At 46.0% G+C, this 13,194-nt stretch overlaps 1 protein-coding gene, 1 long non-coding RNA gene and 1 other non-coding gene across 13 annotated transcripts in view; 1 reads left to right on the forward strand and 2 right to left on the reverse strand.

Moving 5' to 3' along the window:
- The window catches only part of ZNF23 (zinc finger protein 23), a 22,425-nt gene continuing 9,231 nt past the window's right edge, over positions 1-13,194 (reverse strand). The window contains exons 1-6 of one of the 11 annotated variants that reach the window (XM_045582702.1): positions 12,635-12,690; positions 8,265-8,328; positions 7,805-7,854; positions 5,954-6,130; positions 5,288-5,392; positions 1-2,579 (exon numbers count right to left, since the gene is read on the reverse strand). In XM_045582702.1, coding sequence (XP_045438658.1) covers positions 775-2,579; positions 5,288-5,392; positions 5,954-6,130; positions 7,805-7,847 — 2,130 coding nt within the window. In that variant the 5' untranslated portion in view covers positions 7,848-7,854; positions 8,265-8,328; positions 12,635-12,690 and the 3' untranslated portion in view covers positions 1-774. Of the gene's footprint in view, positions 2,580-5,287; positions 5,393-5,953; positions 6,131-6,223; positions 7,287-7,684; positions 7,703-7,804; positions 7,861-8,264; positions 8,329-8,836; positions 9,060-12,111; positions 12,302-12,634; positions 12,691-13,194 lie in introns of those variants that run through there. The other 10 variants (XM_045582706.1, XM_045582704.1, XM_045582708.1 and 7 more) reach the window with 10 other exon arrangements.
- LOC118721047 lies at positions 507-593 on the reverse strand. Its single transcript, XR_004988613.1, has one exon. It is a non-coding gene; the product is annotated as a small nucleolar RNA SNORA17 (small nucleolar RNA).
- Positions 7,867-13,194, forward strand: part of LOC123652484 — a 22,551-nt gene continuing 17,223 nt past the window's right edge. Inside the window, exon 1 of the long non-coding RNA XR_006741857.1 lies at positions 7,867-8,217. This is a non-coding gene — a long non-coding RNA (uncharacterized LOC123652484). The remainder of the gene's footprint in view (positions 8,218-13,194) is intronic.

Here is a 13,194-nt window from a genome sequence, read left to right on the forward strand (position 1 = left end):
TACTGTATCTTTTATTTGGACATAAAACAGATATTTACTTTTGAAGTCAATTTATCAGTATTTCCCCTTATATTTGATTTCTGGAGGCTGGGCTTGCTGAGCATGGGTGGGGTTTCATCTGATGACTTCATCTTATGCCTCTAAAGGTTCTCTCTATTCCATGAAAATAAAAATTACTCACATTTTTTCCTTTCCCAAGGAAATACCTATTTTTTCTCTTTACAAAAGTGATGTATGCTTGTCAAAAATGAAAGGGACATAATTTAGTACAGTGAACAGCTGTTTTTTCCTATCCAAGAACAAGGATTCTCTCTCCCCACTTGTTTCCATTTGTTGCACTCAGTGGTGATCCATATAGGTCCTGCTAATAATTAAAGCTTAATCCTAGAAAATCTACTTTTCTTGATGGTGTTGGGAATGGGATATTCCATTATATTTTCTAAATGGTTATTTAAAAAAAAAAACACACAAACAAAAAAAAACTATTTTTTTGTGTGTTTTTCCTGAGTGTCAGGCTATCAACCATCCCGACGTCCATGGCCAGGATGCTAGACATAGGCAAGCTTCTCTCCTCTCGGCCACCTAAGGACCTATTTGTTTTTGAATGTTACTTTTTAACTGGTCTTCATTCCTGATTTAAAATGTAATGAGTAATATTTGTTTCCGTGTAAAGATTGACACACATTCATTTCTCTCTCAGGGTTTTCCACCAGGGTAAGTCTCATGGTACCTAATTCAGTTCAGCATTAATCTTGAGAGTTTTCTACATCCTCATTAGGATTTTCCTTCACTATGGACACTCTGATGCTGACTAAGTTGGAAGCTAAACCTGAAGGCTTTCCCACACACATTGCACACATAGGGTTTCTTCCAAGTGTGGACAGTCTGATGTATCATACAGTCAGAACTATTGCTGAAGCCTTTGCCACACTCCACACATCTGAAGGGCTTCTCCCCAGTGTGGCTTCTCTGATGCCGAATTAAGAGGGCTTTAACATGGAAGGCTTTTCCACACTCCTTACACGGGAAGGGTTTTTCTCCAGTGTGGATTCTCTGATGGACAATGTATTCGGAACTAATGCTAAATGCTTTCTCACATTCCATACATTTGAAAGGTTTCTCCCCAGTGTGTGTTCTCTGATGCCTGGTTAGTTTGGCATTGAGGCTGAAGGCTTTCCCACATTCTTTACATTGAAAAGGTTTTTCTCCAGTATGTATTCGGTGATGATCAAGTAGATTTCTTTTACAAACAAAGCATTTTCCACACTCATCACATTCAAAGGGTTTCTCCCCGTTGTGAATCCTCTTATGCTGCATTAGTTTTGCATTGACGTTGAAGGCCTTTCCACACTCATTACACTCATAGGGCTTCTCTCCGGTGTGGATTCGCTGATGCCGTCGAAGGTGAGAGTTACCTATGAAGGCTTTTCCACATTCATCACACTTATAGGGCTTCTCACCGGTGTGGATTCTTTGGTGCTGGATTAACTTCCCTTTGACACGAAAGGCTTTTCCACATTCAGTACACTCATAGGGCCTCTCACCAGTGTGGATTCTCTGATGCCGAGTGAGATTTCTATTATTACTGAAGGCTTTTCCACACTCCTTACACTGACAGGGCTTCCCTTCAATGTGGATGCTCTGATGCCGCCTGAGCTGGTAACTGCACCTGAAGCCTTCCCCACACTCGTTACACTTATAAGGTTTTTCTCCGGTGTGGATTCTCCGGTGTTGAATCAATTTTGCGTTAACACTGAAAGCTTTACCACAGTCATTACACTCATAAGGTTTCTCCCCAGTGTGGACTCTCTGATGTGTGATATATGCATTACTGCAGATGAAGCCATGTCCACACTCCTTGCACTGGTAAGGCTTCTCTCCTGTATGGATTCGCTGATGCCTGCTTAGACTCCCTTTAATACGGAAGGCTTTTCCACACACCTTACACTGAAAGGGCTTCTCCCCACTGTGGACTGTCTGATGTGTAATGTAATTGGAACTGCAACTGAAGCTTTTCCCACACTCCATACATTTGAAGGGTTTCTCCCCAGTATGAATTCTTTGATGACAAATTAATTTTGCATTAACACTAAAGGCTTTGCCACAATCCTTACACTGATAGGGCTTCTCCCCAAGGTAGCTGTCTCGATGATGATTAAGTTGAGAGTTATACTTAAAGATTTCCACCAATTCTTCACATTCAAATGGTGTTTCCCTGGAATTGCTTATTTCATGATGGATACGTTTTGTGTCAAAACTTAAGGATTTCTCCAATCCAGTACACTCAGGGGGCTCCTCTCCAGGGGTGATGATGGTATTACACTGATTCAAGTTTGGAGTCTGACTAAACAAACACTCCTCCGTGAGGCTTGTGTCATCTTTCACTGTTCCGCCAATGACACTGCTGTTTTCTCTCTTCACACTTACTACTAGATGGACCTCCTGCTGCTGTTTTTCTAGAATATGGGCTTCTGAGAAGTCTGTTTCCTGGGAAAGGTCCCCCTGAAGTACAAATGATGTATTATGTTTTTCTTTGTTCATTTCCTTTGTCATATTATTGTCAGCCTGGATATCAATATCTATTATAAAAAAAACACATAAAACAGAAAATGTTAAATCTATATATGCTAGTAGGAAAATATATAAAAGATATACCGTTAAATAGAAAAACAAGTTGAGAAATTGTATGCAGATTCCATTTGTGTAAAAGAAAATAAAAAGGGCAGACATAGACATATATATTTGTACTATACCTAGAAAACTTCTAGAAGAAGACACAAGAAACTGAACAAAATAACAGGAAGTTTAATAGATTTCCCCACCATTTTATAGACCTTCTTTACTGTTTTGAGCATGTACCAACAGTATAATTTTAAAGTAATCATTTTTAAAAGACTACCTGTCTCCAAACCAATAATAACCAATAACATAAAGGTTAAAAGTGAGAAACATCTATGTGAAAGAGAAACAATAATTGGTTGCCCAGTTATCAAACCTGCAAGCTAGATTATGTACCCTGACTGGGAATCAAACCCACAACCTTTTGGTGTATGGGATGACACTCCAACCAACTGGTGCATGAGGAAGTAATTTTTTTTTTTATATATAAATAATTTTTTTATTGATTTTTTTACAGAGAGGAAGAGAGAGGGATAGTCAGAAACATTGATGAGAGAGAATCATAGATCAGCTGCCTCTTGCACACCCCGGACTGGGGATGTGCCCGCAACCAAGGTACATGCCCTTGACCGGAATCGAACCTGGGACCTTTCAGTCCGCAGGCCGACGCTCTATCCACTGAGCCAAACCGGTTTCAGCATGAGGAAGTAATTTTTAAAAGAAAGTCAACTCTGCTGACATGGGTCTTATGAATTGTACCTCTTCCTTCTGCCTGCCTAAAACCCATTTGAGTCCTCCTTGTTCAAAACTTACTTAAAACCTATAGACACGAACTAGATCATTATTTCTATTATTAGCTCAGATCACAATGGGTTGTTCAAAAACTTCAGACACATTTGATTAAGGGTCTCCACAATATCACGTTTCCCCCCTCTATATGCCAAGCACTTCAAACTCTCCATGTCTAAAACATGTCTTTGTTGGTCAGAGATCATCTGGCTGAATGACAAGGAATAAAAACCCACTGAAACCATCTTTTAAAAAAAGAGGATTCGTTGCAGGGATGTAAGAGAATCTTATGGAACCCAAATGCAGGAGGTAAAGCTAGGCCTCATGGGAAATAGGGAGTCATCTGGCATCTAATCTGCTTGAGCCAATGAGAGCCTCACTACTTCAGGTGTGTCTGGGAACTGAAAGCATTGGCATCACCCGGAAACTTAACAAAAATGCAGAATCTTGGCCCCACACCACACTTACTGAGTAACAACCTTCATATTTGTAAGATTCTCAGGTAATTCATTTGCATATGGTTTGAGAAGCAATGAATTACAGCACTTCCTCCCTTCTGCCTTATTTCCTATAGCTTACTATATAAAGCTGTCTCCTCCAAAAATCAAAAATAAGAACTAATATATCATTGAGCAGACACTATTAGCCAGGCACATGATACATGTTACCTCATTCCATCCTCAAACTATAAGACTAGCACTAAAACCTTTTATTGTTATTATCCCATTTTCAGGGATGAGAACACTGACTCTCAGAGAACTAAATAAATGACTTGCTCAAAGTCACACAACTAGGAAGTTGCACAGTTAGGAGTGGACCTCAGAAAATCTGCTCCAAAAATTATACTTCTAACCACAAGACTGTTTTCCTGTTCTGTGAAAAAGTGTTAATTACCATATTTTTTGGACCATAAGACGCACTTTCCCCCCCCCCCCAGAAGTGGGGGGAAAAAGTCCCTGCGTCTTATGATCCAAATATAGCCTACACATATACTTTAAAAAAAAAGTTTTTTTACTTGCCCGGCTCTGTGTGGTCTCTGTGTGCTTGCCCGGCTCTAAAATGGTTCTAAATGCTGCTGTTTACTTTACAGGGTTGATTACATGTGTTTATGACTGTGATGTTGGGTTTTAATGCACATAAAATATTTTAGGACACTATTTGTTTCAGAATCTTTTTTTCTTCATTTCCCTTCTCTAAAAACTGGTGCGTCTTATGGTCTGAAAAATACGGTAAATAGACCAGTGGTAGGCAAACAGTGGCTCGCAAGCTACATGCGGCTCTTTAGCCCCCTGAGTGTGGCTCTTCCACAAAATACCACGTGCACGCACATACAGTGCCACTGAAACTTTGTGGCCCATGTGCAGAAGTCGGTTTTCGGCTCTCGTTGTGCTGTTGATATTTGGCTCTGTTGACTAATGAGTTTGCCGACCACTGAAATAGACAATGCTTAGAAAACTAGCAAGAACCCCCTCCCTAGGGAGGGTATGTATGGGGGGGCAATGTTAAAATATGTACACAGATAATAATTTAATGAAAAAAAAGAAAAAAAAGAGCCTTCCCTGCATCCAAATTACTTAATCATTTCTTTTTTTCTTTTTTTTTTTTTTAGTAAAATGGAATTAGGATTAAAAAGAGCTAGAATGACACATCTGAAAATGATCTGTTCTTAGTACAAAGAGATAGCAAATTGTGGAAATAGAAAAGATCTTAATTGAATCTATCTCTATATAGATCATCAAAACTTATTTAAATTTTACTTGTACAGCTGACCAATAAACGTGGCACAGTTATATGTTGCTAACATGCTAACTAATGCTTACATGCTAACTCTTTCTTCCTAAAGAGTTGAACTTTTCAGCATAATATGCGCCTCCCTTACCAGTCCAGAGGCCTGGAGGGTCTGTGCCTGTTTCAGCAGCCAGTGGAGATGGCTCACCTGCTCCCTCCAGTTGTAAGATCACAGCCGGTTTGACAAGTGGAAATCCTGTTTTGGGGGAAAGGAAGTAGGAGAGAAGGGTGAATAGCCTGCCATGGGTGATTCCCAAGCCTCTTCTCTGATTGTGTTGGCAATGGGGTGGGGGCGGGGGAAGGTAAGAGCCCCAGGTTGTCCATGTGAGGGGGAGGGGAGGGCTGGAGAGGTGAGGGAGAAGTCGACAAAGGCCCGGATTGTGGGCACAGGAGACATCATGCAGAGCAAACAGAATCTGCCCAAGGGACACCATTTTGTGACCTTGGCCGGAGATATTCAGAGTACACGGACATCCTTGGAAAGGCCTAAGATGCAGGTGAGGGGAACTAAAGATAACGCTGTATGTTACTTTTTCCACATTGTCTAGAACACAGCTTCTATGGGGTGCATAAAGAGCGCACACTGGTCCCAGCAAAGTCCTATATTGACCCAAAAAGGGCTTGGGGTTTGCCCTTCCCAGAAATCCCTGGGTCTAGGGAATTAGGAATCTCAGGCTCTGGAGTCCCCCCTGCAACATGTATGGGAAGTCAGGAAACCCCCAACCAACAAGCCTGGGTCCAGGGGGAGAGGCCTTACCCAGGGAGGCCACATTCCCATAATTCTCCAGCATCACATCCCTGTACAGGGCCCTCTGTGCAGGGGACAGGCCGTCCCACTCCGCTGGGGTGAAGTACACAGCCACATCCTCAAAGGTCACCGACTTCTGAAACAACAGGTTCCTGCTGCCCCAGGGCCAATCCCATGGCTCAGGCCCTAAGTGGGGGGCAGAGGGCAGTATGAGGGCTCGGGGAGGGAGCTTCCGAAGAGCAAGAAAGCAATAACATGGCAAAAATGTGAGAAAAATACCTGGAAAGCAAGCCCGGGTACATTTGACTTCTCTCCCGGCAGAGAAACCTCATGCTGTTTTTAACCTTCTAAAAGAGATCGCAGCCACTCCCTCACTGGCAGACACAGCTCGGGACCCACCCACCAGCATTCCCACTTCATCTCCTTGAGGTTCTGGCTTCTCCATCCTGCTCCCAAAGAATGGCCATGGCTTCCTCTCATCCAGCCCCATCTGCAGCCTGATCCGCGTCACCAGCTTCCCAGCAAGGGGCTGTGCAGCCTCTGCTTCAGAAGCTCCAGCAGAGGCTGCGCAGTGCTGCCCGGATCCGCTTGGGGTGAGGGGGTGGCAGCAACAGCCGTTCTGCTTCCAGATGGGTCTTGCTGAACACCTGACATTTTGTTACCCTCTCCCATTCAAGCCTCATCCTTTCCAACGCCATCCAAGGTCTGGACAAGAAGAGAGCTCAGCGTTCCTGTTGGCCAGCCCCTCAAACACCCCGCGGGCTGCTCCTCTTTGCATCAATAGCCTGTGCAGCCACTCGGGGCTGATGCTGCATACCTGCAGGCCCGGCCCCCGCCTCCTGAGCGGCTGCACACTCCGGCTGCTCTCTGCCCCCCCCCCCCCCCCTCCAGCCTTCTCTAACCACCCGGGGAACACACTGGCAGGGATTTGCCCTCAACTCCTGTTTGCCAGGATCTGACTTGGTTGACTCTACCAACCTTCAACCAGCAAATACTCTAGTCAGCTTCTGGGAGTTACTGGGGCTCACTCGCTGTGTGACAAGTCAGATAACTTCTCTGCACCTTTAACTTCTCATCACCGTCCTTCACCCAGGTGAGCGGGTGCCGCCTCCCGAATGCAAACCTCGGTTGGCGTCACCCACCACTATCTGTGCAGGAAACCTCAGCTAGAACCCTGGGGATCCTTTCTTGACTCCTTCCTCTCCCTTACCCCCGCCTCCTTACTCTGACTCTAGGTCCTAAAGGTTTTCATGTGAAGCGTGACCAGAATTAGACCCCCCTCTTCAGCAGCTGCTTTCCCGATGGAGCCCACGTCGCCTGGACCAGCGGCCTTCTTTCTGAAGTGCTCACCCTGCTTTCGAACCTCCGTGAAAGTTATCCCCTAGACCAGGGGTCCTCAAACTTTTTAAAGTGGGGGCCAGATCACGGTCCCTCAGAGAGCTGGAGGGCCGGACTATATGAACTATATACTAATTCCTACTGTAACACCTCGGCTGCGCTCACTGCCCAAAAAACCTGGCGGGCCGGATCAGACTCCTCTGCGGGCCGCATGTGGCCCGCGGGCCGTAGTTTGAAGACGCCTGCCCTAGACAGCCACCACAAATCTGACCGCGTTAACTCCTCTGGCCCCACAGAAGGCCGGGCAGCTAAGAACCGCACAATGGCTGTGAGACCCTGGGCGAGTCCCTCTCTCCCCTTTGCCTTCGGGTCTTTTGTGGTGTAACGAGTCCAGCACAGCACCTATCTCAGAGGTCAGTTGTCAGGAATGAGCGATCCATGCAAAGTGCTTAGTGGGGTGCCTGCGGCATAGGAAGCCTCACACGATGTGACTGCGGTTACTGTGACTATGGCTTTCCCAACCTGCAGTCCATGGGGGTCCATGGATGAGCCTCAGGGGATCCATGAAGTCCCTGAAGTTGTATGGAAAACTTGGTTCGCACGTACATTTTTTTCTGGGGGAGGGGGTCCAGAGGTCTTGTCAGAGACCTGCAGTGTGAGCCGCTGCGCCCCAGGCCCTGACAGCCCCTCAGGACACAGGGAGACAGCCTGGCCCACAGGCTCCCGGGGTTCTTCCTCTCTGGCCCCCGCTTCCCTCCTCCTCCCCTGAACGAGAAGCACAGCCCTCCTTTACGTGGATCTGATGATTCCCCTTCGCCTGCGCCTGGTCCCTGGGGATCCCAGCCCTCTGCTGCCTCCTCCGTTCACACCCACACACGGAGCATCCTACCTGGGCAGCCCCACACCTCCTCTTCCCCCGAGCCCTCCGCTGAGGGGTCATTTGGAACTGCTTAGACCAAGACGCGAAGAACCTCCTGCTCACCTGGGGCCAGGCTGGCGGGAGCACGGCTGCCATTGCTTGTCTCCCTCTCAGAGAAGGGCTGGAGCTGAGGAGAAGCACAGAGGGAGACCAGTGTGAGGTAAGCCACCCCTGCCGAGAAGAGAAGATCTAAGATGCAGGCAGCCTGTGTCCAGATAGGAGTGTGGGCAGGAGCTGCCATAGGAAGAAGGGGGTGATCTGTTCAATTACTCGGTACCCCGGACTCCTCCCAGCATGACACTGATGCTCACTGCCAGGAACCCTAGGATTTTACACACACACACACACACACACACACACACACAGAGAGTGTACATAAAAATGTATGCAGAGCCTAGAGAATAAAACAAAGATTCGAGTAGCAGTGCTTCAGCTCAAGAGACAGAAGAATACCAAGATCTTTTATTTATTTCTCTCTCTAAACAAGCATCATCCTTGTCACCCTGCAAGAGAAGACAGGCGGGAGGCAGCTGCTCCCCCACGTCTGCCGGTCTCCTCACACATGAGTGTCCTCCAGCCTCTAACGTCTCCATAGAGAGCCTGGGAGGTCAGCCTCCCCCGCGGGCCAGGCTTACCTCAAGGGAGCTGGGCCAGAAGAGAGGGGCCGGGCTGCCTCCTCATTCTTTCCAGCCTTCAAAGAAGCCGAGACCTCGGCTCCCTGAAAGAGGGGATCACTGTGAATGTAGGGCCCCATGACCCAAAGCCCCTTGCTCACAATGTTCAAACGCACACGGAGTGGCTATTTTCTGATTCCCACGGATCCTAACATCAGTCTTGAAAATGCATACTTCTCTAAAATTTCATCTCTGTCGTCCAGGATTTCAACGTTAGCACAGCTGGGGAAAAAACTGGTTTATGACTTTTTTTTTTTTACTTCCTCTAGGTCCCCCCTAATTGATTTTAATTCATTAATTTCTTTTTCTTAGGTTGTTTCTTTGGCTCTGTAAGAAACACCTTATGCACCACTCCATTCCTCTTGTCTCACTTAGTCCTGTACCAGAGAAAAGCAATATAAGTTTCCCAATCTTTTGATCATGCCAATGTTAGCTAGGACAAGAGTCTCCAGGTCTGGGCAGATCTTGTTAAGTTGAAAATGTAGCACAGTAGATATTTTGCAGATGCAGCTTATCTCCTCAGGATGAGCTTGACCTCTCAACCCAAGAGTTTTGCCAACTACCCCCAACCCCCAATAAAGAAAGAATTCCACACACAATTAACCAAATCCAGATAAGTTTAGCCAACTGCAAAGAAGAAATCAACATGTAATTGTCCAAACAGTGTATAAAGCAAGGCTAAGCCTGTCTTCCAGGAAGCAGATCTGGAAGTGAAACCCTGGTCTCCTTTACTTGTGAGTAAATAAAACTACCTAACAACCACCACATCTCCTTGACTAGACCCCCAAGCAGTGAAGCCCTTGAGTTGGGTAATGTCAACACAATACTGACACAAAACCATAGACAAGCCTCATTTATGAATATTGATGCAAAGTTGTAAATAATAAGAAGTAAGATGCCAGCCGAAGCCAGTTTGGCTCAGTGGATAGAGCATAGTCTGCGGACTGAAAGGTCCCGGGTTCGATTCCGGACAAGGGCGTGTACCTTGGTTGCGGGCACATCCCCTGTGGGGGGGGGTGCAGGAGGCAGCTGGTCGATGTTACTCTCTCATCGACGTTTCTAGCTCTCTGTCTCTCTCCTTTCCTCTCTGTAAAAAACTAATAAAATATATTTAAAAAAAGAAAAAAAGAAAAAAAGAAATAAGATGCCAGTAGTCCATTAAAGTGACATATCATCATCCCATGAACACAAGTAAACTTCAATATTAGGATACAGGTTAGTGTACTTTTCCACATTAACAAATCAAATAAAGGTAAATATACTCTTCATCTCAATAGCATTTGATAAAATTTTACATTCATGCTTAAATTAAAAATGTATACCCTAGAGAAACTCATATGTAGGAGATGTGTCCAGAATTACTGATTATCAGCAGTATGTTAATAGTAAAAAACTGGAAGTAACACACATGTCCACTGAGAATGCATAAACAAGTTATCAGAGTTTTTTACAATGGAACATTGCCCAGCAGCAAAAGTGAATGACTCACAACAACATGGATGAATCTAGGAACATATGACTACAGACTCTATGCTGTCATTTTCACAAAGCTCAAAAGCAAACACATTATTTACATATACACACATATGTGATAAAATGATTTTTAAAAACAGGTAAGGCTACATTAACACCAAACTCAAGACAGCTGTTACTTCTCGGGGTGGGAAGCTGGGAGTTGGGTTGGGGCAGAGCACACAGACAGATGCCGCAGTACTGGTAACGTTCTCCTCCTTAATGGGGTGGTGTGTCCATGGCTGTTCATTTTACTATGCTTTTTTTTTTTTTTTTTTTTTTACAGAGAGGAAGGGATAGAGAACTAGAAACATAGATGAGAGAGAAACATCGACCAGTTGCCTCTTGCACACCCCCCACCGGGGATGCGCCCGCAACCAAGGTACATGCCCTTGACTGGAATCGAACCTGGGACCTTTCAGTCCGCAGGCCGACACTCTACCACTGAGCCAAACCGGTTTCGGCAATTTTACTATGCTTCTTAACTGTCATAGTAGATGCAGTCTTGTGTATATATGAATGGCATTTAAATATATATATATACACACACACACACACACACACACACACATATATATATATATATATATATATATATATAATTATCTCTATGATATGGGTGATTTTCAAAGTATACTGTTAAATAAAACAAAGTGCAAAAACAGGAGTATAAGAAAATATGTGTCTGGTCATTTATGTAAAAAGAAACGGGATAAACGAGAAACCAAGGAGAGTGGTTACACCAGGTGTGGGTGGGAAGTGGGTGAAAGGAACCCTGGAATGGGAGGATGGGAGGAAACTGGGTAGAAGGGACGAGGAGAGAGTGTCGTGTCTCTGAGTGTGCCTTTGGTTCTTTTATAACCAGAGTAATGTTTCACATATCCATATATATATATATAAAATCAACCAACCAGGATGGGATGGTGGTGATGACCCAAAAAAGGAACACAAACATCATCAAATGAGCCTAACTCTCCTGCAATTGAGTAGCGTCACCACACTGAGATGGTGGGAAAGACAAGAAGTAAGTAACTTTGGAAAACAGAATTTTAACTAGATACTAAAGGCTATAAAGACCAGTACTTAAATGCTGCCCTCTTGTGACAATGGGAAAAACTCAAATGTCAGGAGGCTATGAAGGAAGTGGGGTCTATGCACAGGTTGTGCCTGTTTTCGGAGCTCCTTTTACTGTTGCCAGCCCTGTTGTTACACTACAACAAACAGAACACAAAACCTGTTGCTAAACTCAGCTCAAGGCAGAGACATAAACATGCGGAAACCATAAACATCTTAGAACAGCTGCTACATGGACATAGATGGAATTTATCCTTCCTTCGTTCGCACCTCCCTCCTTTCCATATTGGAACTAACCAAACCCTATTAACGTGGCTGGCAATACCTCAAGTGCAGGAAAAAAATTACCAAAATGATTTGTGCCTTTATAAACCCTGCCGCCTTTCTTCGTTCTCTCCACGGCTTAGTTTGGGTTGTTGCCAGAATCCGCTCCCCTTGGATTCGAATCCTTTAAGACCCCCTCAATAAACTTGTTTCATGGCCTCAGATCTTGTTGACATTAGTAAACTTGCTTTCCATAAGGGTATGAATGAGCAATTCTGGAATTACTTTAAGCGTATTCTAGGACTGAACAAATCACTAAGTACATTGTAGCAATCACCCCCAGGTCACTGTCACCCCAAAGGTGGGGAGTAGGGAGGAGCAGTTACCTTTTTGGAACTGACACCGCTCCAGTAAGCAGGCGACGCCTTCCTTCCAAAAGCCGGTTTCTTCTGCTCTCGGGTGGGCGGAGGGGCCCTGCCTTTCCTGCTCTTCCCCTGGGCCTGGCTTCACGGCCCTGTGTCAGGAGCCAGCGAGCGCGCCACCCGCCCTCGGTGAAAGCCCCTGCATGGCCTCCACCTGTCAGAGCACTCGTGATTATCCCTCCAGGCCGCTTCACCCCTGCAGATATCCCACCCACCGGCTGCTCCAACACGCCTTCCCAAAGGTCAGCAGCATCTCACCCAACTGCCTGGGGCTTCGTGGCTACCACAGCAACTCGGGCTTCGCTCCCCACGGGGACGGGGACGGAACGTATTCGGCCACCAAGTCCAAAGCGGGAGTCAGAGAGGGGCCGCCTCTGCTCCCTCCTCCCTCCTCCAGGGGTGGGCAACCCAGCGCCTACCCGGGCGGAAGGGCAGTCCTAACGCGCAGAGCCGGGTGCCGCCCCAATGTCCAAAGTGCCATCCTCACCTAGGCTGCTCTGGGACTCGCCTCCGCTGCCCGCGGCTCCGCGGGGAGGCCGGAAGTGCGTCACTAGGCTGTGGCCGAGCCCCTCTAGGAATACAGCCGCTCCCTCTCGGTGGTGCTCTGGCCCCGCCGTCCGGCGCTCTTTGTCCCTTTCCAGGGGCTCATTCAGGCAGCGTTTGCTCTTCGGGGTGCGGTGCGCTGGGCAAAGCCCGTCTCAGTCAACCCAGGGGTGGTGCTGGGGATCTGCATCTTAGTAAAGCTGCGGTGCAACCAGATTTGGGAGTCTACGGACTAGATTCGGTGGGTTACACGGTATCAAAACCAAGCCCACTCTTTTTTGTAACCAATATTTCCCAGTGACCAGTTTATCCTCTTGTCATGAAAACCATAGATAATACCCAGAAAAGCAGAGATAATATAAAGAATTTACATTTTAAAAACGGTTATGCCTTGACTGAAGGAGAAATAAAAGAAAAATACTTCGTAATTGAAAACACATTTCAATATGTAAAGGTTTGGTCATGACTGCTGCTGTAGGAGACCTAAGAGAGTGGTCAGACATT

The sequence above is a fragment of the Pipistrellus kuhlii genome, unplaced genomic scaffold (genome assembly GCF_014108245.1).
Source record: "Pipistrellus kuhlii isolate mPipKuh1 unplaced genomic scaffold, mPipKuh1.p scaffold_m20_p_17, whole genome shotgun sequence".
NCBI classification, from domain to species: domain Eukaryota; kingdom Metazoa; phylum Chordata; class Mammalia; order Chiroptera; family Vespertilionidae; genus Pipistrellus; species Pipistrellus kuhlii.